The 20,882-nt window shown below is 46.4% G+C and overlaps 1 protein-coding gene across 2 annotated transcripts in view; it reads right to left on the minus strand.

Moving 5' to 3' along the window:
* SIDT1 (SID1 transmembrane family member 1) overlaps positions 1–20,882 on the minus strand; it is a 40,479-nt gene that overhangs the window by 1,636 nt on the left and 17,961 nt on the right. Inside the window, exons 6-24 of one of the 2 annotated variants that reach the window (XM_004938159.5) lie at positions 20,783–20,866; positions 20,161–20,254; positions 18,897–18,968; positions 18,426–18,519; positions 16,914–16,957; positions 13,514–13,585; positions 11,813–11,961; positions 11,317–11,390; positions 10,161–10,227; positions 9,079–9,152; positions 8,383–8,506; positions 7,542–7,659; positions 6,809–6,945; positions 5,319–5,427; positions 4,959–4,973; positions 4,125–4,201; positions 2,944–2,990; positions 980–1,085; positions 572–682 (exon numbers count right to left, since the gene is read on the minus strand). In XM_004938159.5, the coding sequence (XP_004938216.2) occupies positions 572–682; positions 980–1,085; positions 2,944–2,990; positions 4,125–4,201; positions 4,959–4,973; positions 5,319–5,427; positions 6,809–6,945; positions 7,542–7,659; positions 8,383–8,506; positions 9,079–9,152; positions 10,161–10,227; positions 11,317–11,390; positions 11,813–11,961; positions 13,514–13,585; positions 16,914–16,957; positions 18,426–18,519; positions 18,897–18,968; positions 20,161–20,254; positions 20,783–20,866 (1,668 nt within the window). The remainder of the gene's footprint in view (positions 1–571; positions 683–979; positions 1,086–2,943; positions 2,991–4,124; positions 4,202–4,958; positions 4,974–5,318; positions 5,428–6,808; positions 6,946–7,541; positions 7,660–8,382; positions 8,507–9,078; positions 9,153–10,160; positions 10,228–11,316; positions 11,391–11,812; positions 11,962–13,513; positions 13,586–16,913; positions 16,958–18,425; positions 18,520–18,896; positions 18,969–20,160; positions 20,255–20,782; positions 20,867–20,882) is intronic. The other variant, XM_004938161.5, reaches the window with a different exon arrangement.

The following is a 20,882-nucleotide window of genomic DNA, read 5'->3' on the forward strand; positions in this document are numbered from 1 at the left end:
GGGTCTGAGACCATGGCACACAGCTCAGGGAGACCCCTCTAGTCTCCACATCTGACATGTAGCATAGCACAAGCTGCAAAACCTCCACTGGATACCCCTGCAGCAACTCCCTCGCTACCATGGTGATGGAGAAGACATCCAGTCCAAATTTAAGAGCCTCCCAGGTCATAGGGAGTCCTCACAGCCCATGTTATTTCCCATTACTCATCCCTCCAGGAAGAAGTTTGCCAGCTACCATTGGTCAGGATCTGCCCCATTGTCTTCAGATCACCAGGTCACCCTGTCTCCCCTAAAGAGGCCTCAAGATCACCTGAATCTAAAAAAAAAAAATCATTACTTCACAGTGATGGGCTGACAGTTGGAATTGATGACCTTAGAGGTTTTTTTTTCAACCTTTATTATACTATGCATACAGTTATTTCGGCCTCAGCACAGCTTCCTGCACTCCCTTCCTAATGTGGGAAAGCAGTCCAAGGCTCTCCCCCACAGTTTGTTTCTGCAGAACAACAACAACAGGAAGGGAAGACAAGAGACAGAAATGGATAGAAGGGTGGCAAAAGGGAATCATTACCTCCCAGCTGCTGAGGGTCTGGAAAAAGAAGTAGAGGGCAGCCGCCCACACCACCGCTGTGGCCACGATGCAGAACAAGGGGATAGGCAGGAGCTTCTCAGAGCTGCGGATCTGCAGGGAGGAATGTAGCCTCATAAGTGCTTTGCAGGGGCCAGAGCCATGCACAATGGCACATCAGCCCAGCCTGTCCACCTTCACAAAATGTTGCCCACCCCAGGAAGACGCAGTCCAGCCACCAAGATCACTGCACAGCATCACCTCCCCAACAACCAGCACCTTGTCACACCCCAAGTCCCACAACAGACTACCCATGCCCCTCTCCGAGATCCCAGATTGCAGCCCAAAGGAGGACCATACCCTCCCCCTTCAGAGATGGGCATGCACGACAGCTACAGCCGCCTCTTTTACCTTCATGATGATGTAGAAAGCCAGGTACAGCAACAGGTTACAGATAAAGATGCCCAGTATGTAGGAGGCAAAGTCTCTGGGCCGATACACCAGCCCAAAGATCGCACTGAAGGTAGAGAGGGAAGAAGAGACATTAGACAACCTCTTTCACTGGGGACAGGATACACCCCCAAACTGATGAACACCCACTGCTCCCCTCAGACCACAGGATATGGCAACACTGCTGCAGCCTCCCAGTTTCCTGAAGGAAATACAGCATTCACTTCAGCTCCTTGCTAAGAAACAAAGCAAAGCAAAACAGCCTCAGACCTGCTCATCCACCGAGCAACCAGAGATGCCAGAAGGGTAAAGGGGTTCAGGAATGCTGGACACTCCTCAAGAAGGAAATCTTGAAGGCACAGGAGCAGACTGTCTCCCTTTGCTGTAGGATGAGCCAGCAGGGAAGAAGACTGGCATAGATGAACAGGGAGCTTTTTCCTGAGGCTTCAGGAAAAAGAGAGACTACCTCCTGTAGAAGAAGGGATGGGAAACTTGGGAGAAAGTACAAGTTGGGAGGAAGTGCTGATCTGCCTGGGGGTAAGAAGGCCTTACGGAGGGATCTGGACAGGCTGGATAGCTTGGCTGAGACCAGTAGAATGAAGTTCAACAAGACCGAATGCCAGGTCCTGTACTTTGGCCACAACAACCTCAGGCAACACTACAGGCAGAGTGGCTGGAAGACTGTGTACAGAAAACAGACCTGAGGGTATTGGTCAACTCTCAGCTGAACGTGAGCCAGCAGTGTGCCCAGATGGCTAAGAAGGCCAATAGCATCCTGGCTGGTATCAGGAATAGTGTTGCCAGCAGGAGCAAAGGAAGTGATCAACCCCCTGCACTCGGCCCGGGTGAGGCCACATCTGGAGTACTGCATTCAGTTTTGGGCCCCCTCACTACAAGAAAGACACGGAGGCACTGGAGCATGCTGAGAGAAGGGCAATGAAGCTGCTGAGGATTCTGGAGCACAGGTATTATGAGGAGCAGCTGAGGAAACTGGGATTGTTCTGTCTAGAGAAGAGGAGACTCAGGGGAGACCTTACTGCTCTCTGTAACTACCTGGAAAGAGGTTTTGGTGAGGTGGGGGTTGGCCACTTCTCCCATGTAACTAGAGATGGGACCAGAGGGAATGGCCTCAAGTTGTGTCAGGCAAGATTTAGACTGGACTTTAAGACAAATTTCTTCTGTGAAAATGTGGTTAGGTGCTGAACAGGCTTCCCAGGGAGGTGGTGGAGTCGCCATCCCTGGAGGTATTCAAGAAATGTTTACATGTTGTACTAAGGGACATGGTATAGCATGGTAATATTGGTGGTAGGTGGATGGTTGGACTGGATGATCTTGGAGGTCTTTCCCAACCTTGGTGATTCTATGATTCTATTATATGGGCAGGAGCATTGTGTTGCTTCCACCTCATGGCCAAACACATCTCACTCAGTAGGGCTTAGCCCCAGATCTCTGTATTAGTAGAAGGCATATCCTTGAGAAGCAGCTTTTGAGAAAAGCAGAAGTTAAGGGCAGTTATTTTAGGTCTCATCCAAGAGCTTGTCACTTCAACCATGCAGCTACTGCTGTGCTCTGCAATTGTGACAAACGTCTCAATTGTGACAAATGTCTCTGCCAAGTCTCCTGCAGCTGAGCTGGGCTGGAGCTCCCAGCTAGAGAGGATGTGTTTGCATAGCACAACATAGCACGGTTGTGCCAGGCCAACACTGTGCAAGCTTGGTCAGACAGGCCACTACACAGCACCAGCAAAACACTCAGAGGTGCTGGAAGTATCTCTGGAGCACACTGCAACCCACATTGTCTCAGAAGAGCCCCAGCACAGAACAATCACAAAGACACTGCTGCATTTTCTCCCCACCACAGACCACATGTATCAATATTGAAGCCCATGTACACAAGTAGGCAAAACACCACACCCCACTACTTACAAGGACCAGTTGACTAGGTTTCCAACAATGAGCAGCACCATCCTGTCCTGAAGAAAAGACACCAATGATGACATGAAAGAGAAGGAAATACAAGTGGACTTTGTCTCAGAAATGCAGGCTATCGTTGTCTGAGGGTCTGGAGTCTGGTTCCTGTAACTGCACATTCACCTGGCTTTTGTATTTGCTCCATGTGAAGGAATAATCGTGGGATGGATGCTGCTCTGGCCCTCACAAATTTGAGGAGAACACTGCATAGCAGAGATTAAGCATCTAAAAAGAAAAGTCAACCCCTCAAGAATCATTTTCAGAAGATAAACTTGCCTGCAAGTTGTTTGGCTAAGTTTCCACTGTTTTCCTAGTTAACTTCCTTCCACATAAAAACATATTGCACAGAAAAACGGCATGTTTGAAAGAGGACACAGGATGCTTTGGACAGCCTCCAGCACATATCCATGGAGCTACACCCCCTCCTTTTATTTATTTTTTTAAACCAGTTTCACTATTAACAAGGTAAGAACTCCAACTATAGAGGGCAAAATAGATACATCTGTGGTCCTTACATATTTGTGCTTACACAGCTGCTTTTATGAATTAGCTATTTCAGGCCAGTCAGGTTTACTTTATGCCTGAGTGCACCAACTTTGCTTGCAAAATTCAATCTGATGCTTACTGTGAGACTAAAGAATAAAAACAATAAAGTAGAATTCATAAATAAAGATCTAATTTGGCTTCAAGCACTAATTAATGCTCTACGCTGAGAAGAAAGCAATCACTAGGACGCAAGGTAACAGCTACTGTTTCTTTTTTCCCCTCCTGCCTGCCCCAAGGCACTGTAGAAACCACAACAGTCACTGCATTCCTTAGACAGGATGCACTGCACTGAGCTTTACACCAATTCCTTTCAGCTGATGTCCCTAGAAAGAAAGAGGAATGGCAAATCCTATCATACTTGTGTCACGTTCGCTCTGACTTTCTATTCACCAGGCCATAGATCAAGGAAGCTCTGGTGGAAGTAAAAAGCTCCAGCAGAGATCTATAACTGCACACTGGTGAGAGGTAGGGGAAGAGAAGGGAAGCAGGTAGCATTATTTTTTTCAAATAGCCACAACCCTCTCTTCTGCATGCTGCCTAGAAAGCAAACAAGTGCTGAAGGATGTGCAGAAAAGTGAGAAATCACATACCATGTACATTGGCCGACTGCACTGCTGGATACAGTCCGTGTACAGCACCATGGCTGCCCGTCGAAATATCCCCAGGTCTGCCAAAGAAGAGCAGAGAAGTCAGTATAACTAGAGTGAGCTCTGTAACACCTGCTGGGGAAAGATGCAGGCACACACTGGCTAACTGTGGACCCAGGCTATGAAGGTCAGGGTGTTCACAAATTCATTTCTTGCCCTCTGGGAATAGTCCATGCTGAGCAGAAGGACAGCAGGTGGACAGTGGTCAGAACAAGAGGTTAAAAACCAAACATTCTTGACCATGGTGCTGCCCAGAAGTCAGATAGGCCCTGTCTGAATACAAATATGTTGGCTTTGCAGCCACTCCTCTTTACGGGAGATGTTCACGGAGGAAGGGGGAAAAGTGCTTTCCATGGAACAGTGTGGAGGGAGACAGGGGAGACCCTCATCGCTGTTGAGAGTGGTCTAGAACAGCAGAACACACAATGCCCCTACTACAGAAAATAAATAAAAATCACTGCAGAATCTTCTCTGGAGAGCCATCAGTAGCAGTGAAGACAAACAGACACGCGTGCATGCATGCATGCAAAGGTCCCTCTTTTGTCACAAATGCAGAGTTCAAAAGAACTCCTGTGTTGGGATCAGGGCTTTTCTGTGCTATACCATCCCCTTCCTGGCAAGGAGCATGCCCTAGCAGAACTGCTGGCAAACAAACTTCAATTCTCAAGAGCCAACCCCAGGGCAGCACACAAGCCCACCTTCCACACACATCCATGCACCCCCAGCTTCTCCACCACTGCTCAATCATTTCAAAGAATGGGAGCTGCTGCCAGTTACCTGAGTCAGGGCCATCTGAGGCAGACAGGAGCAGAAGAGGAAGGAGAAACACATTTGTAAGCAGAGCACATGAACCAGGTTCCCCAACAGACCTTTTCTTCCCTCACCCCATCTAGCTCACCCTTCTGGAGCACAGCACAAGAGACAGCAAATGGGTCCTGCTGATTCCCATTGTCTGGGAAGCAGCAGTAGCAAAGACTTCAGAGCCCAGGAAAAGCTTCAGGTGAGGGAGAGGAAAGGATAACCCCAAACAAGTGCAGGCCACAGGACTGGCCTTACAGTTCTACCAAACGCTACAGAGGTGACTTGCAAAGGTTCAAACAAGAAGCACCCACAGAACAGTTTGGTTGTGGCACTTACCCATCTTGAAGCGTCCCATGTAGTAGATCTGGGTGCTGAGAGCCAGCGAGGCCAAAACATGGATCAATGAGAAAATGACCCAAAACCACACATCGTTTTTCCCAAACACCTGAAAGCAAAGACATATTGGGGAAGAAAAAAAAAGAAAAAAGGAAAAACCCTGGGCCCAGTTACCAGCACTCTGCTCCTTTCCTTTCCTGTATCACCACAGAGCATTAGACAATCCCACTGAATATGAAAGAGAAACCCCTATTATCCTCCAAGTCAAAACCAAATCTATAATTCTAAACAGAGACCAGGAAAACAAGAGGAGCCTAGCACTTCTGGAGAATAAGCCATTACTTTTGAATGCCCCTTCAGAACAGCCTGATGACCTTGAAGGACTGCAGCTGGCTCAGGGAGCAGAAACACAGAGCCAGGCAAGCTCTCCCTGCAGAGCTAGGCAGCAGCCCCTCTGGCCAGGAGAGAAATTTCACAAAGGCAGTCAGGGAACCAACCATCGCTTTAGCAAATGCACTGTGGCAAACCAAAAAGTACAAAGTGTTCCTATTACAAGCTTTTTGTTTACTTAAGGGCTAGAAGTGACTTTCCAATCCAAGTTAATGCTGTGTTAAAACTTTAATATTTCCATTATACATCAAAGAGTTCAGAAACTCTAGTCTGCTCACAGGCTACGACTACACGCTCCCCTCTCCTGGGATCACAGAAGGTGCTTTAGTTTTTCAATTTGCATGGGGAAAAAAGTAAGCAGAAAAGCCTTCTCTTTGTGAATGGAAAAAGAGAGAGATACAGCTTATAATCTCCACTCTACAACCTGAAAATATCTCTCAACAAAATATTCACCACTCCATAGTAGAAGTCCAGCAGTTGAACCTAGGCATGCAAATCTAGGATCACAGAAGGACTTGGGGTGGAAGGGACCTTAAAGTCCACCTAGTTCCAATCCCCTGCTGATGGCAGAGCTGCCAGCCACTACATGAGGCTGCCCACAGGCCCATCCAGCCTGGCCTCGAACACCTTCAGGGGTTGAAGGTGCCTATCAAGCAGAGTATCAAGAAATTCTTGGAAATTCTCAACTTTACCAGCTATTCCTTCATGTCTTATCCCACAGACAGTCTCCTACCTGCAAAAGATCAATTGTTATTCTGTGCTACTGTAGGACAGAGAGGGGGCTAACAGCCCGCTGAGGCCCAGCCAGTAGTTCAAAGCAAGAATTCAACAGATTTTGCCTGGTTACTGCTGAATGAAACAGTCCTCCAACTGGAGAGAAGCAAACGGTAGAAAGAGGCACAAGCAACCAGGCTGTGAGGACAGTTGTTTTGAAAAGGAGAAAGAAAAAAAAAATAAGAACACTATGAATGCAAGTACAAGTAGCTGCTTAACAGTCTTACTGAGCTCTGATGCTTTCCCTGGTCCTTTGGCTACTTAAGCCACATTTCCAGCCACACATCTCTTCCCCAGAGAAAAAGGCAGATAAGAGGGAGCCATACCACTCCAAGGACAGCGAGGCAGATGACCACAGCAAACGAGGCATAGGCAGAGTAGGCACTAGCATTGATGTCTGGGTGGCGGGTCTGGTACAGCTTAAGCATGCAAAGTCCTGCGATCATGTACATGAAGGAGGTGTCTGTGGAGGGAGCACAACAGAAATAGTGAAAACAGGTGCCAGCAGGCTGAGAAAGCTGCTCAAAGCACATACAGTGAAGTGTGGCAGCAGAGCCAAACACAAAACCAGCTGGCATGAATCTCTGAAGCTATACTACATTGTACAGCACCTTGTGCTTTGCTACCTTGTAGTGCATCTACTATGCTCATAGGCTACAAAAAATAAATAAAAAGGCATCAGGGCACAGAAACAGGCAGGAAGTTACAGAATGGTTGAGACTGGATGGGACCTCTTCAGATAATCTGATTCACTTGCTCTGCTCAGAGTCAGCTGTGACAGAGTTGTCCAGTACCAAGGCCTGTCAATTTATCTCCACAGGAGACCACAAACTCCAAGCAATCCATTCCAGTCCCTGCCCACCCTTCCAGTTAAAAAAAGAAAAAAAAAATTATTCTCCTGTCTTTGAACGGAACTTCCTTTTTTCATCCAAAGATTCACTGTCTTCTGATCAAGCCTGGAAGCTTAGCAAAAGTAGAGAGGTGAGAAATAACTTGTAACTCTGCAGGAGATACAGATGGCAAATCCTTCAAGCACAAAAAGAAGGCAACTTGGCTTACCAAACTGGAAATTAGAGTAATTGGGGCAGACATGGTAGCAGGCACTGAGCACCCCTTCCATCATCAAAGCAATGCCCATAGCATAAAAGAGACCAAAATGCTTTGGGATCCCATAGTCCTAGAAGAGAACAGAGGCAGACAGAAGGCACCCTCACCATTCTCATCACAAGAGAGCTTCCACTTTTCATTACCTCAACCCTCCTAACCCCCCACACTTGTCCTGCAGCCCATACGTAGTTGTAGCCATACTGCAGAGCTGGTAGAATCCATAAGCAGCAAATCCAAAATAATTACATACAAACTTCTGGTCTGAAGACCTCAGTGTCTTGGTACTGATGCCTGGAGACCAAAATCTCACTGCAACACCACATTTAGAAGGATGTTAACTAACCAGGCTGCATTTTTCACAAGCCCCATTAGAAACATATGTCTAGCTTTTAGTACAGAGGAGCCTCCTCCTCTCTAGAAAGCAGATGCTCCTCTCCACTGCCTGTTTCATCGTCATAGGACAAAGCAAGGATCCAGACATGCCCCCATCCAGTTCATCTGCCCCAGTTTTTCCACAGCGAACAGTGGAAGAAAAGCCACAGGAGTCATTCCTCAGCTCATCTCCCTGTCTTTGTGAGTCCAGGCTGGGCAACAACAGCAGCAAAGACAAACCACAAACAGCAAAGTGGTGGAGTCGGTGAGAATGTGTTCCACCTCCATCTTTTGCCAGGGAAAGAAAAAGAGGATTCCATCCTCCACCAAGGAATGCAAACTGAAATCCATTGTGCATTGCCCTGGTTGTTTTCATCCTGCCCTCCCTCCCACCACTAGTCCCATGCAACCATGTACCCACTAGGGTATAGACATCTTTCATCTCCATGGCCCGACGGTGGAGAATGTCTCTGCGCAACACAATGAGGAGAAAGAGAAAGCCCAGCAGCATGTGGCCCACATTGCTAAGGATGTTGTTGAAGGCACTGCAGGGAAAAAGAGGGTTTAAAGGCAAGAGCATCACAGAAGCAGGAGGGTGAACCCTAGGACACACTAAACTGAATTCATTTAGCTCCCCACCACCACCATCCTCCACATCAGCAGCTGCCAAACACCTGCCAGTTTTACACAACGGAGGACAATTTCAGGCTGAGTACTTTGTATCTGCCTCAATGGATTTAGCACTTTCTCTCTGAGATTCCCAACTCTGCGTTCTCTTTGCACTCCATGTTAGGGTAGAGAAATGCTGCACTGAAAGGACAGTTCTGAATTGCTTAGCAGAGCTGCATCTTTGAATACAAGTGAAAGCATCCAAAAGATAAGCCCATCATTGGTGGCAAACAGTTTTGCTAGGGCAAACCTAGTACCACATAGACCTGGGTGCAAACCTCACTGCAGCAGAAAGCTACTGCTGAGCACAAAAGAAAGCTTGGGGAGACTCTGTTCAGAGCCCTAAACTCTTGATGGTCTTTTCAGTGTGGTTGTTGTGAATCTGGTAAGGAAAAAAACCCTGCCTGGGCACAGCATAAGGCAATAATGCAGTGACTGCAGGACTCACCTCAGCACCCCAAGTGGATGAGCACACAGAAAGTTGTAGTAGCAGATGTCCTGATTGCCTGTCACATTCACTACCTGGACAGAGCAGAGGAGGGAGAGCTGATGTTAGCAAATCCTTTCTGTTTGGATGTCTTTGCATTGTGCATGCACTGTGTTTACACAAGTTTGATGTGCCATACTGCAGATACAGCACCTGAGGGCTGTGACTCTGCAAACAGTACACCCTGCAAATAGCTTTTCAGAAACCACTGCAGCTCAGAGCCCATAAGGTCCAGAAAAGCACTGAAGCTAGTGACAGCAGCTTAGGGTGCTTCAAACAGGACTGGTGGCTGGGCCCTTGACTGCTTTGAAACTCAGCTGGTCTTTTTTGTTCTCTTTGCCTAGTTTCAGTGCTTGGGGCAGAGCAGGGACCACGTGCCACTGGTTCAGAAGAAAGTCACTATGTAGAAGTGAAATCAGTTTGGTAGGATGTAAAGATGTATGTAGAGACCTGGAGGCAGCCCAGCAGTAGCACTGCCATAAGGGAGTACTGACATCTGAAAGTGAAGCTTTTATGAGTAAGAGTCAAGATGTTACCACCAGCCATAGACCTGACAGCAGTCCTTAGATAAGATATACTTTGTGTTTGCATCCTGCAACACAACAAGGGCGAAAAGTAGATCTTGCTTGCAATTCTCTGAGTAACAGGAGGATAACAAGGGCTATGGAAAACAAAACAGAAAAGAACACTCATATCATAGCCAACAGCATTTGCTTTCAGCTGTCTTCCAGAGAGGATAGCAGGTTCCTCCTGACTATAAAATAAAGCAGGCCCCCAAATGAGGATTAGGAAAACAGAGGAGTAGGGATCTGCAGTCTCCACTTTCCAGGCAGAAGCGGCAGAAACAAGCTCAGTAAGCTGAGCCAAGCTAGCAGCAATGACCAGAATCTGGTACAGAGAGCAGCTAAAGTAATCTGCCCTTCAGCAGGATCCCCAGGTCACCCCAGTTTTACTGCAACTGTCATCCTTGCACCACATAGCCACGAAGTAGGTTCAAAGGCAAGATGACACCAAACGCTGGTGACAGCCACAGGTTGACGCACCGTCTGGTAGGTGATGACAAGCTGGATGACTGGCAGGGCATAAAACACTGCAATGGTGATGATGTTCCTGCAGAGAGAACGCAAAAGCAGCAGTTACAGCATTATCAGCACACACCCATCTTGGAGCCTTACAGTGCAGGTGGAGAAGCTTGTACACCCTGGTGCCTAAGGGCATACACCCTTCTCTCCCAGCCACAGCTTTACAGCAGCTCAGATGATGATCCTCCTGAAGTAGAAGGAAAATGCACTAATGCAAACAGGAGGCAAATAGCAAGAACACAAGAATAGTCAGGATGCTAACCACAAGCTTTTATATTTGAGTAGCTAATAAAAAAAAAATGATTTGTGTTGGAAGGACCTTAAAGATAACCTCATTCCATACCCCTCGCCAGAGGCAGGGACACCTCCCTCTAGATCAGGCTGCCCAAGGCCCCCTTTCATCCTGGCCTTGAACACCTCCACAGATGGGGCACCCACAGATTCCCTGGGCAGCCTGTGCCAGTGCCTCACCACCCTCTGAGTTAAGAGCTTCTACCCAACGTCTAATGTAAACTTAATTCTACCCTTAGGACAAAGGGCAACTTCGTTTTAAACTATCACTATACCCCTGATAGAGTCCCTCTCCAGCTTTCCTGTAGTCCTCCTTTAGGCATTAGGAGGCCACAATGAGGTCTCCCTGGACTCCTCCCTTCTCTGCACTGAACACCAAAGTGTTTTGCTCCAGCCCTCTGATCATCCTCATGGCCCTTCTCTGGGCCAACTCAAGACTCCTGCGCTGGGAACCCCTCCCTGCAGTACTCCAGGTGAGGATCACAAAAGCAGAGTAGAGGAGGACAATCATCTCCCTCAAACTGCTGTCCACACTTTAATTCCTCCTTCCTCAGTATGTTTCAGCAAATTGCTTATTACCACAGCTTAAAAAGCTACTGAAAACCAGTAACTATTGCCAGGATCACATATGCATCAGCCCACAAATATCCTCATTTGAGGTACGTGGGATCTGCAGTGACTGCTTAGAACAGAGCGTAACAGGACAGCTGAAAGAATATCCTTAAAAACTAAACTGTGGTTCAAAAGAAGAGCATGTGACATAGCTGGAGAGCTTACAACTAGAGACTAGGTCCCAAGATTGGGCCTTACCAGTCTGTCTTCTTACCAAAAATAGATTTTGTATTTTTTGCTGACAATTCTTCGGTCTTTCCTGGACAAGTCTGACAGATAGAGGAACACCTAAAACATTAATGGGAAAAGAAAGAGGGAAGAAAACAAAAAACACCAGAAAAGAACTAGTGAAAAAGCCAGTAGAAAAATCTCAATGTAATTGTAAAGCATGCATCTTGAGTCACTGTTCCTACCAAATATCCAGTTACCATTGCACATTATTTTCCCCCTATGCTGTTCCACCTCCTTGTACTTTCTTGGACACACTGGGATTCCTTCTCCTTTCTCAATTGTTCCCAACATATTCTGACTTTCCACATTAAGTCACTCATTTCAGCAGTATGCTTAGCACATCAGGAAAACTTCTTAGACTCTGAAAGAGCACTAAGAAGCACACTCATCTCTGCTAGATGAAATCCAGCAGAGCTAAGTGGAAACTTAAAACCCTTAGAGAGTGACTGGTGCTGGTCCTGGCCACGTGCCCACCATACCTTTGTGCGGATGACATTTTTATCACTTTCAATCTCTGGCATGGTGTCAAAGTCACTCTCTTCCTCCACAGAGCTGTCTGTGTCAGAGCCTGCTGGTGGCCCACGCTCAGGGGAAGACAACTGCCGTCCACCACTGGAGCTAGACTCATCTGGAGCAGAGCAGGAAGAAAGAAAAAAAACAGGCAGGGTAAAGGCTAAATCCCTCCAAAAACAACAGGAAGAAAGGTGCCCAGATGTCAGCAACAATACACTGGGAAAAGCTGATATGGTCATTTCAAGGTAGAAGCTTCTTCATAGTCACAGACCTTCCTAGAAGTCTCAGATATCAGCTAGTAGCACTTTCAAGGACCATCTCTATTTGCCCTTCTCCTCATCTCCCCCAGTAGTTTCTTCTGCATCCCCCCCCCCCCCCCCCTCCCCACACACACACTTTCACTTTACTACTTTTCATCTCTAACGTTTTCTACTCTTTCCTAGCCTGGGCTCTGAAAGCCAGAAGTCTGAGACCAGCCATACATCTCTAGAAAAAGCAGCAGGCTGTTCAGAGATCAGGAACACACTGACCTAGTTAGACTCCAGACTTCACATAAGCTTTAGGTCTCAGCCTTTCTAAAAATATTGTAGAACAAAGACAGAAAGGAAGAAAGTTGAATTTTCACAGGAAGCAGAGCATCAGTTTTACTCCCACTGCACACACAGTATTGGTCACCTGCAGGCCAGAGGGATCTGCCCACATTTCCAACTCACTGGCTGAGCTCCCAGCCACTCCTTGCTCAGACTAGCATGAGCAGAACATAATCTTCTTCCTCATCTCCCAAATGCTTTTAAAGCATTTCAGGGGTTGAGGGAAGATAAAAATAACCCTCAACTCTTTTCCATGACTTAGTTCCTTCTGAATTTTCCACCAAACCTCATGAAACTTCAGTTCTGTATTTCTTCATTGAGCATTCAGAGATATCCCACCTTCACAGCCCAATATCTGAATCCCCAAGCTATCAAATCCAAAAGAATATGACACAAAAATCCACAGCATTGCACTGTTCAATACCAGTCCCTCCACAGTAGCAGGAATAGTTCCAAGGAGACTAAGAAATACTCTAGGAAAGGAAAGGATTCAGCATCGTTCCAGATTAGCAGGGATTTTTTCCCCCTCTTCTGTCAGCGCACAGTTCACTTGTTGAACAGCATGACATTACCTCTCTGCTAATGAAAGCACTGGACCACAAGGAACTCGTGTCACTGTCCTGCCTATCTGCACACAAGCATTAAGCCTTCCAGTGAAGAAGCATGCTTTGGTCTAAACATAGGCTCCATGAACTCATAACCAGGTCTGAGAAGCTTGATTGGAAGAGACCTTTTGTAAGTCCCTAGTCAACCTGCCTGAAGCAGGACTATCACACCAACACTCGTCTGACGACTGTGCTTCCTCCAGCTGAGTCTCAATGATGGAGACTCTCCGAAAAGCTCTTCCAGAGATCTGCTATTGTTTGGTGGACGTTTCCCTACCCTTTCAGTGCAAATGGGACATCGAGAACTGCTTTATTTATTTATTTTCCTTTTAAAACACATGCAAGCTGCTACTGAAGTAGCTTGTAACTTTATTCCCTTCTGGCCTTAAAGCATCAAATGATTGCAAATCTGCACCTCCCCCTGCCCCAGGCAGGGCCCTCCCTCCGTCCCCAGTTCTGGAAGACACAGTACCAATAGCACCATAGCTGCTTCCTTCAGGGGTGCTGGCTGTGATGGGATGCGAAGATGTCATAATCCCAGATCCTGCAACAGAAACAGACCCAAAGGAGCCAGTTAGCTTCATTGCAGTGCTTCAAAACATCTCTTAGGTGAATGCAAACAACTTCAAGAGCTGGAGAGGCTTGGGAAAAGCAGCATTTCTCCAAGCAGACTGCACCCTATCTCCCTCTAGAGTATACTGTATGAAGGGGAAACCATTGCTTTGCAATAGGAAACAAACTCATTTCCTTCCACTCTCCTCACAGAGGCTGTCAGCCTGACTCACAAAAGCACGAGTGTCCAGCACGCTGCAGAGATCACATTACAGGGCTGCAAAACTTGGCAGATTCTAGAGCAAGTCTCATGGTATTCAGAGCACCCTTACAGATTTCCTATTCTTCTCTCCCTTGTGTGCTGATCTACTCAAATAACACTACCTCCAGTTAAGGCCTGCAAAAATCAGACAGCCTTTAGCAAGACAGTTGCTACACAGTTTTAACTGAGTAAGGAGAAAGCAAAAATGTTCCATGCTAAAAGTGTTCATGATCTTGTGCTGGTGACAAGAGGGACATGTCTTTGAGGACTGATAAATCCCTGCCTCCCTCCCACACATCTGAAGCAAGAAGGGTCACACCTCCCAGTCAGGTTACACTGGGACTTCCCTCTCCTGGCTCCACACTCCTTTTTGACTGGTGCCCTTTTGATCCTTGTAATGGGGCTCAGCTGCTGAACTAACAGCAAACAGTACAAACACAGCATGCTGAACACCCTCACACAGGGATCAAACCTCTCTTCCCAGAGGGAAGAGAGCAAGAACAGTGACAACAGGACTGCGCCTTCCTCTGGCAGTAAATAGCAAGACTGGGCCTGTTCCTTGTAAAGCTTCACAACTGCATTGTGCCAGTCAGCAGCAAAGTGGTACAGGACACAGATCAGTATTTAAAACCTGGCAGCCATCCTGCAGCCTGGCATTCCCACATGGTGTCTCCAGCTTCCTGGTACCTTCTTCCAAAGTGACAGGCACACCAGACTCCTCTCTCCAGGTGTTAGCTCCAGGCACCTCTGTAACATCTTACATGGATTTTCATAACACTTCTATTAACTACATAACAAATGAGCCCCAAAACCTGTTGCTGCTCAAGCCTTATTCCTCAGCAGGTGAGCTCCCACATAACAATGCCATTAAAGTTTTAAGTTTAAATCACTCCTTTCCTTCGGCATGTTCACTGCACACTGTGCTGTGGGCAAGGGCTTGGTCACCATTTCAACTTCTTTACCAATGCAACAAATAGCTCAGAGGAGTATCTAAAGTGGGCAATGTGGCACGGACTAAGCACCCAAGGGAACAATATGGTACACTGCAGTCACCCCACAAAACATCCATTCATCTCCGAGCTTGGATTAGTAGGACATACTCCTAGGATGCAAGGAAGATGCACCTTCTGCTCCTCATCTGCTGTACAACACAGTTTCCCTGCTGCTTTAAAGTCATTTGAAAATACAGATCACTGTAGGGAAGAGTGCAAGAAAAACATTTTTCTAGCATTCACAGCACTGAGTCACATGCAAAATTCCTACTCCCATCAGTCCTGTCCCACAGAGATGCTCCATTTTTATGTTAGAGGCAGCTTTTTGCTCTCAAATGACATCTCAACCTTCTCTCCTGAATATCTTAGAATGGCTTGGTTTGGAAGGGACCTCAAAGATCAGAGTTCTAAACCCCAGCCATGGGCAGGGTTGCCACCCACTAAATCAGGCTGCCCAGAGCCTATCCAACCTGGCACTGACCACCTCCAGGATGGAAGCATCCACAGCTTCTCTGGGCCACTCACTCCAGTGCCTCACTGCTCTCTCGGTGAGCAATTTCCCCCCGACATTTTAGTCCAAATCTCCCAAGGGAAGATCTAAATCTGGACAAAGCAAGCATACCAGGGAGAAAAGGCAGCCTGCCCTGTCCCTACCAGTCACTTCAGACACCGCTCACCCTGTAATTTCAGTCCCACTTCCCAGTAGGAGAGTGAGTCAGCAAAGTAAATGCAGCACACTAGGTGTGGTTCCTCCAGCTATTGTCTCCTTCAGGTAGTGATGATGTGGAAGGAGACAGAAGGTGTCCCACCAGATTAAAAGAAGTTAACCACAAATGCCAGGCATCGGATGGGTGGCATGAGCAAAGGGACACACTCAGTCACAGAGTATTCAAAGACAATAGGCAGATTAAGAATTGTCAGTTTCTTGGTGGGGGAGGGAAAAGGAAACAGGACTGATGGAGAAGACAGGAACCAGGGCTACCCTGGAGGAAAATGAATTTCAGGGCTTGAGAAGAAAATTTAGAGCAAGCCAGCATGTCATGGATGATCTGAAGGACAAGGCAGATGTGAGTTATCAGTTTACAAGTATCAGTCAGACATGCTCTGAAAGGACACAACTGAGAAAGACAGCTTCCCGAACTCCTCAGCACAAATGCCCTTCACGCTGTTCCATGGCCCCAAGACCTGCTGTTGTCTCACAACAGGAGCCATCCCAATGACATTCAAATGTTTTTAAAGCACATTTTTACAATCCCCTGCTCTTTTGCTTGAAGATAATTGCTAAGTAGAAGATACAGGAGACTGAAGAAGCTTCAAGATCTTCAAGCCAAATCATAAAGTCCTCTCATCCCTCAGGAGAGAGGTACAAGTGCTGATGCTTCTCTACCCCCAGACTTTGAATGCTTTGAACTATTTTTAAGGCACTAAATATTTAAACAGAATGAAACAACCAGCCTCCCACACCTTGCCAGGAAGCAGGAGACCCCAGTGCCCCCCATCCACATGGGAAAAATTACCACCTTTCATCAGTAGCCTCTCAGATGCAGCTATGGTTCTGTAATACAGAAATCCGCAGGATGTAGAAATGTGGGTGCAGCATAAAGCAAACAGAATCCAATACCAAAGTAAATAACACAGACAACACTAACAGTATTAGTCATTCATTTACTGTTCTCTGCAAATCCCAATTAAAAACAAGTTTGAATTAAAAAGTGAAGGAGAAAGAGAGACTCTATAGTTAAACCAGGCAGAGGAAATCCTAAGGAATAAGAGCTGGGGGGGAAAAAAAAAAGAAAAAAAAGAAAAAAAAGAAAAAAAAACACAAAAGCAGAAATCAAAGTGCAAGTGTCCAGACCATGATTTTGTTGAGCCTGCTTCAAATGACTTTCCTTGTAAGGGCAGAGAGGAGTCTAGTATCTCAGCAGCAACAGAGATTGCGCGGTGCATGACCAATGAAGGAAGAAGAGTTGAAAGGAGAAAATACTTGACAAACTGCCTGTTTCTTGCCATGCTTAAGATCTATCTCACTCACCTAAGGCTGTCTCACAACAGAAAAGAGAGCTTACCACTCTCAGGACTCAATCTCTCAGCTGAAGCCTTCCTCCGAACCCTGAAAATAAGCAAAAAGCACTTATGAGACAGTGGACAAACTCCACCACCAGACAGCCATGGCAGGATTATCTAGAACACCAACAGGCCAACATGGTGCAAACTTTAAAACCAAAGGATAACAACAAAAACCCCAAAATAAGTAAAAAAAAACCAAAAAACAAAAAAACAAAGACTAGACTAAACATGATTGCCATGACTGCTTGCATCTAACTCTCTAACTTCCAAAAAGTATCAGTTTTCCTTCTTTAGATATGCACCACAGCTAGGACAATTGGTTACGGGATCACTTTATCCTATACTGCTCAGTATAGTGGGAGTATGCAGTAACTAGAAGTACACACGTGTCCATGCACAAGCACATACACACCATTTCATTGAACTGTTGCAATGAAAAGTTAACTGAAGCAAAGTTTAGCCAAATATCCCATCTTGAAATTGTTTCTTCTCTAGAGCACAATACTTTTTAAGATCCCTTCTTTGAAGCAGTTGAAAACTCTGCCACTTTTAGTCTGAACAACTCCCTGAAAAAAAATCAGTTCACACAAAACCAACCTGCTATTTGCCACAGGCTTTTCTTAGCTCTTCTCACATCAACCTTTGCCCAGAAGGCCAGGGAGGAGCATAGAAGAGACTCCCTTCCTTCTGAGCCTCCACACTTTGGACAAACGATTTAACTGCTGTCACTGTCTACACAGGCAGCTATGACTGATCCAAACAAACTCCACCATGACCCACCACCTTAAGAGCATCTGCTGCTCCACAAAAGTTTATTATGTGCTACTGGTTACTTGACCTGCAGCTGCAAATCTTACTTCCCAGGTGGGCTGCTGTCCCCTTTCTGCCCCTCTTGTCCAAATTTCATTCACGCAAACTTCAAGGTCACCACAAGCAAGCAACAGTGGCTGGAATATCCAGGAAGAGTTTTACTCTTCCCCCACTCCCAGGAGCAACCTGCCATAGCAGCTGTGCCCAAGTTCACCTCAGTTCACCCCACAGCAAAAGCGTAGGCATTAAGCTATGGGGCAGGGGATGCAGGTCAGGAAGGAGATAGGCACTTTGAGATTCCAAGGCCACATTTTGGTTATTGAAACCTATTTAGTTCAGCATTTCAGAAAGCGCTTTAGTTCCCCAATGCTCTGGCACCTCATAACCCAGAGTGGCCCGATCACAGTTCCCATCTGTCACCCTATGTCTCCATATATGGAAACCCAGAGGATGGGACACTAGAGAAAAAACAGAGGAAAGAGCTTTAGGTTTTCACCACTGCCCATAGCAGAGGAAGAAAAGTTTTCTGGTTGATGTTTCCCTTCACAGTTGTCACTAGGAGCCCACCAAATAGTCAAAGGCTCATTTGGCTGCTCTGACCAGATGCTAGCTGCCACCCTCACCCCAAATGCACTGCAGGGTGGCACCTCTGAGGATAAAGAGAAACAAGAATGCTATTCTTGTAAATAGCCTTGACTTACCTGATGTAGTGCACAAAAGCAACAACCACTGAGCCCACATAAAAAGAGAGGAAGCTCAGGAAGCTGAACAACATGGCCTGGATGTAAACAGACTCTGAGGAAAGAGAAGGCAGCAGTCAGTTCACAGAGCAGGGACAGCCCTTCCCAGAGTCTGTGATCCTGCCCTGCTCTTCCCAACACCACTTGGTGATAACATCCAGTCCAAAGAGTAATCAAGACCCATCTGCTTTCTTCAAGAGGAGGTGCAAGAACGTTTTGCAAGGTTTGCCTCCAATTTCTCTGTCCCTGGTTTAGCTAGTGTGTCTACACCACAGAAGAGACCTCTGCTCCTGAAAGGAACTAAGGCAGCAACAGTTTCAACTCCTCTGTTTGTGCTCTCTGCACCATCCCATCACAGGGCTGCCAGCCCAGCCACATCCTCCTCCACAGAAGTGCCAAATTCCCACCACAGAGCTGCACAGAGATACTAACTTTTAATAGATGGCACAATTGTCACTTGAAGGTTCTTCGTCCGCTGTAGATTCCAAGTACGGTTGACATTTCCTGTGAGATGCAAAGGTACAGTAAACAAAGACCATCAAACCTTAATGATCTCTGGCCCTGATCTCAGTTCTCTGTATTTGCAAAAACACCAGGGTCTGGCTTTTCAGTATAAGCTTGCATGGTTTTGCACCCTTCCCAGACTTGCCAAAACACAGCTTTTTCCACATGTTTTAATCCCCCTCCATCCACAACTTATTTTCCATATTAAAAAACCATGGTTGAGCTTTCCATATGTTGCTCAAGTCAGCTTGTTGTGAGGACAGTTGTGCACCCACTCCAGTTTCAGCCACCACAAGAGTAGAGATGACCACAGACCAAAAGGTGGACACATTAATCTTCTGGCTGGAGAAGGCACTAGAATCAATCTATCAAAATTATTTCAACCAAATTATTACTATTTCCTGCTGCCCCAAGTGCAGAGCTGCCATAGATTTCAAGATAGTATTGGGAGTAAACGCCTTCTATGGGATTGTTATCTGGGCCTCCATGCAGGCAGAAGAACACAGAAAAAGGTGGGCAGAGGGAAGGAAGAGAAAGAACAAGAAAAAAAGCCATAACTAGCACAGCCTAGGTGTCTCCCATACCTTCCAATATACCAGTGATTGTAGCAATTGGACAGATTAATGCGGTGGAAGGATGATACAGGAATGTAACAGCAAGGGGACCAGTGCAGAAAGGATGGAACTTCACAGGAAAAGTAAAAGTGCTCACCCATCTCCAAAGACCTAGGCTCATAGAAAGGACTCCACAAAGGAGAGATCTCCCACCAGAGATCCTTCCACAGTGACAGTCAGCCCTTAAACAGGGTCTAAGAGAGGTGCAGCCAGGCTCTACCCCTTCTGGTCACACAGATGAGTTGCCTTCAACTGTGCTCCCAAGGCTGACCCAGTCCTTTCCCCAGGTGATCAATCAGTGGTTCAGGCCATGACTCAACAGTTTCCATGAAGTGACCCCTCACAAAAATGCATAATCCAAGCAAGTCAAGTGCTGTACTATATACAGACATTTCCTGCACGATAAAGACTTGTTAACCTGCCTGTCAGCACGTTTTTATTTCATCCTTCCTCGCGGTTTTGTGGATAAGATAGAGCTACCTGGCCAACCTATGCCCTCCCACAGTAAGGCTACAAAGGTTTCCTGCTGCTCCATTACCCGGACAGATCAATAAGATCTGTCTCCCAGCACAACTTACCATGGATAGAGGAAGGCACAGAACCCCCACAGGCATAATCCTCTGGCTTGATGACAAACACAACAAAGAACTGCTCACCTGGGAAGTCTTTTCTCTGCACAGAGAAGACAAATCCATGAGAAGTGAAGAAGCCTCACCCTGTGTACAATGCAGAGGTGGTGCTCCAAAAAGCAAGAGGTCAGGTTTTAATTGCTACACGTACAGCAGCTCTATAGAGACCTGCCTGGTCTGGACAGAGACTAGTTTCTAGGGATGCTCACCTCATCCTTGAGTTCACCAGTATTCAGTGCCCCAATATAAGCAAACCAATGTTAATGCATTTCTTTTAATTAGTGCAAACCATCTACTGAAGCTTTGCTTATTAAAAGGCTGTATCACCACTGCTCAGTGGAAAAGCCAAAGTTCCAACAGAAGATTCTTGGTCATGGAGGCTGCAGCCATGCTGACCAACAGTCCCAACACCCAAGACATCGACCTAACCAAACATAAGCAAAGTTTTGGAATCTAGGTAAAATCCCTTTAAAAAAAAAAAAAAAGGAGAGAGAACTAGGGACACACAGGACAAGGTACTGAAAAGCATCACTGGGACAAAAAAATAAAATAAAATAAAAATCAGCCTCACCTGCACCGTTATGGCTGCCTGCTTTGTCATAGACTGGTAAACACCATTGAACTCCACATTATGGTCCAAATCATACACTGGGCACTGAAATAGACATAAC

Source organism: Gallus gallus, chromosome 1 (assembly GCF_016699485.2).
Source record: "Gallus gallus isolate bGalGal1 chromosome 1, bGalGal1.mat.broiler.GRCg7b, whole genome shotgun sequence".
NCBI classification, from domain to species: Eukaryota; Metazoa; Chordata; class Aves; order Galliformes; family Phasianidae; genus Gallus; species Gallus gallus.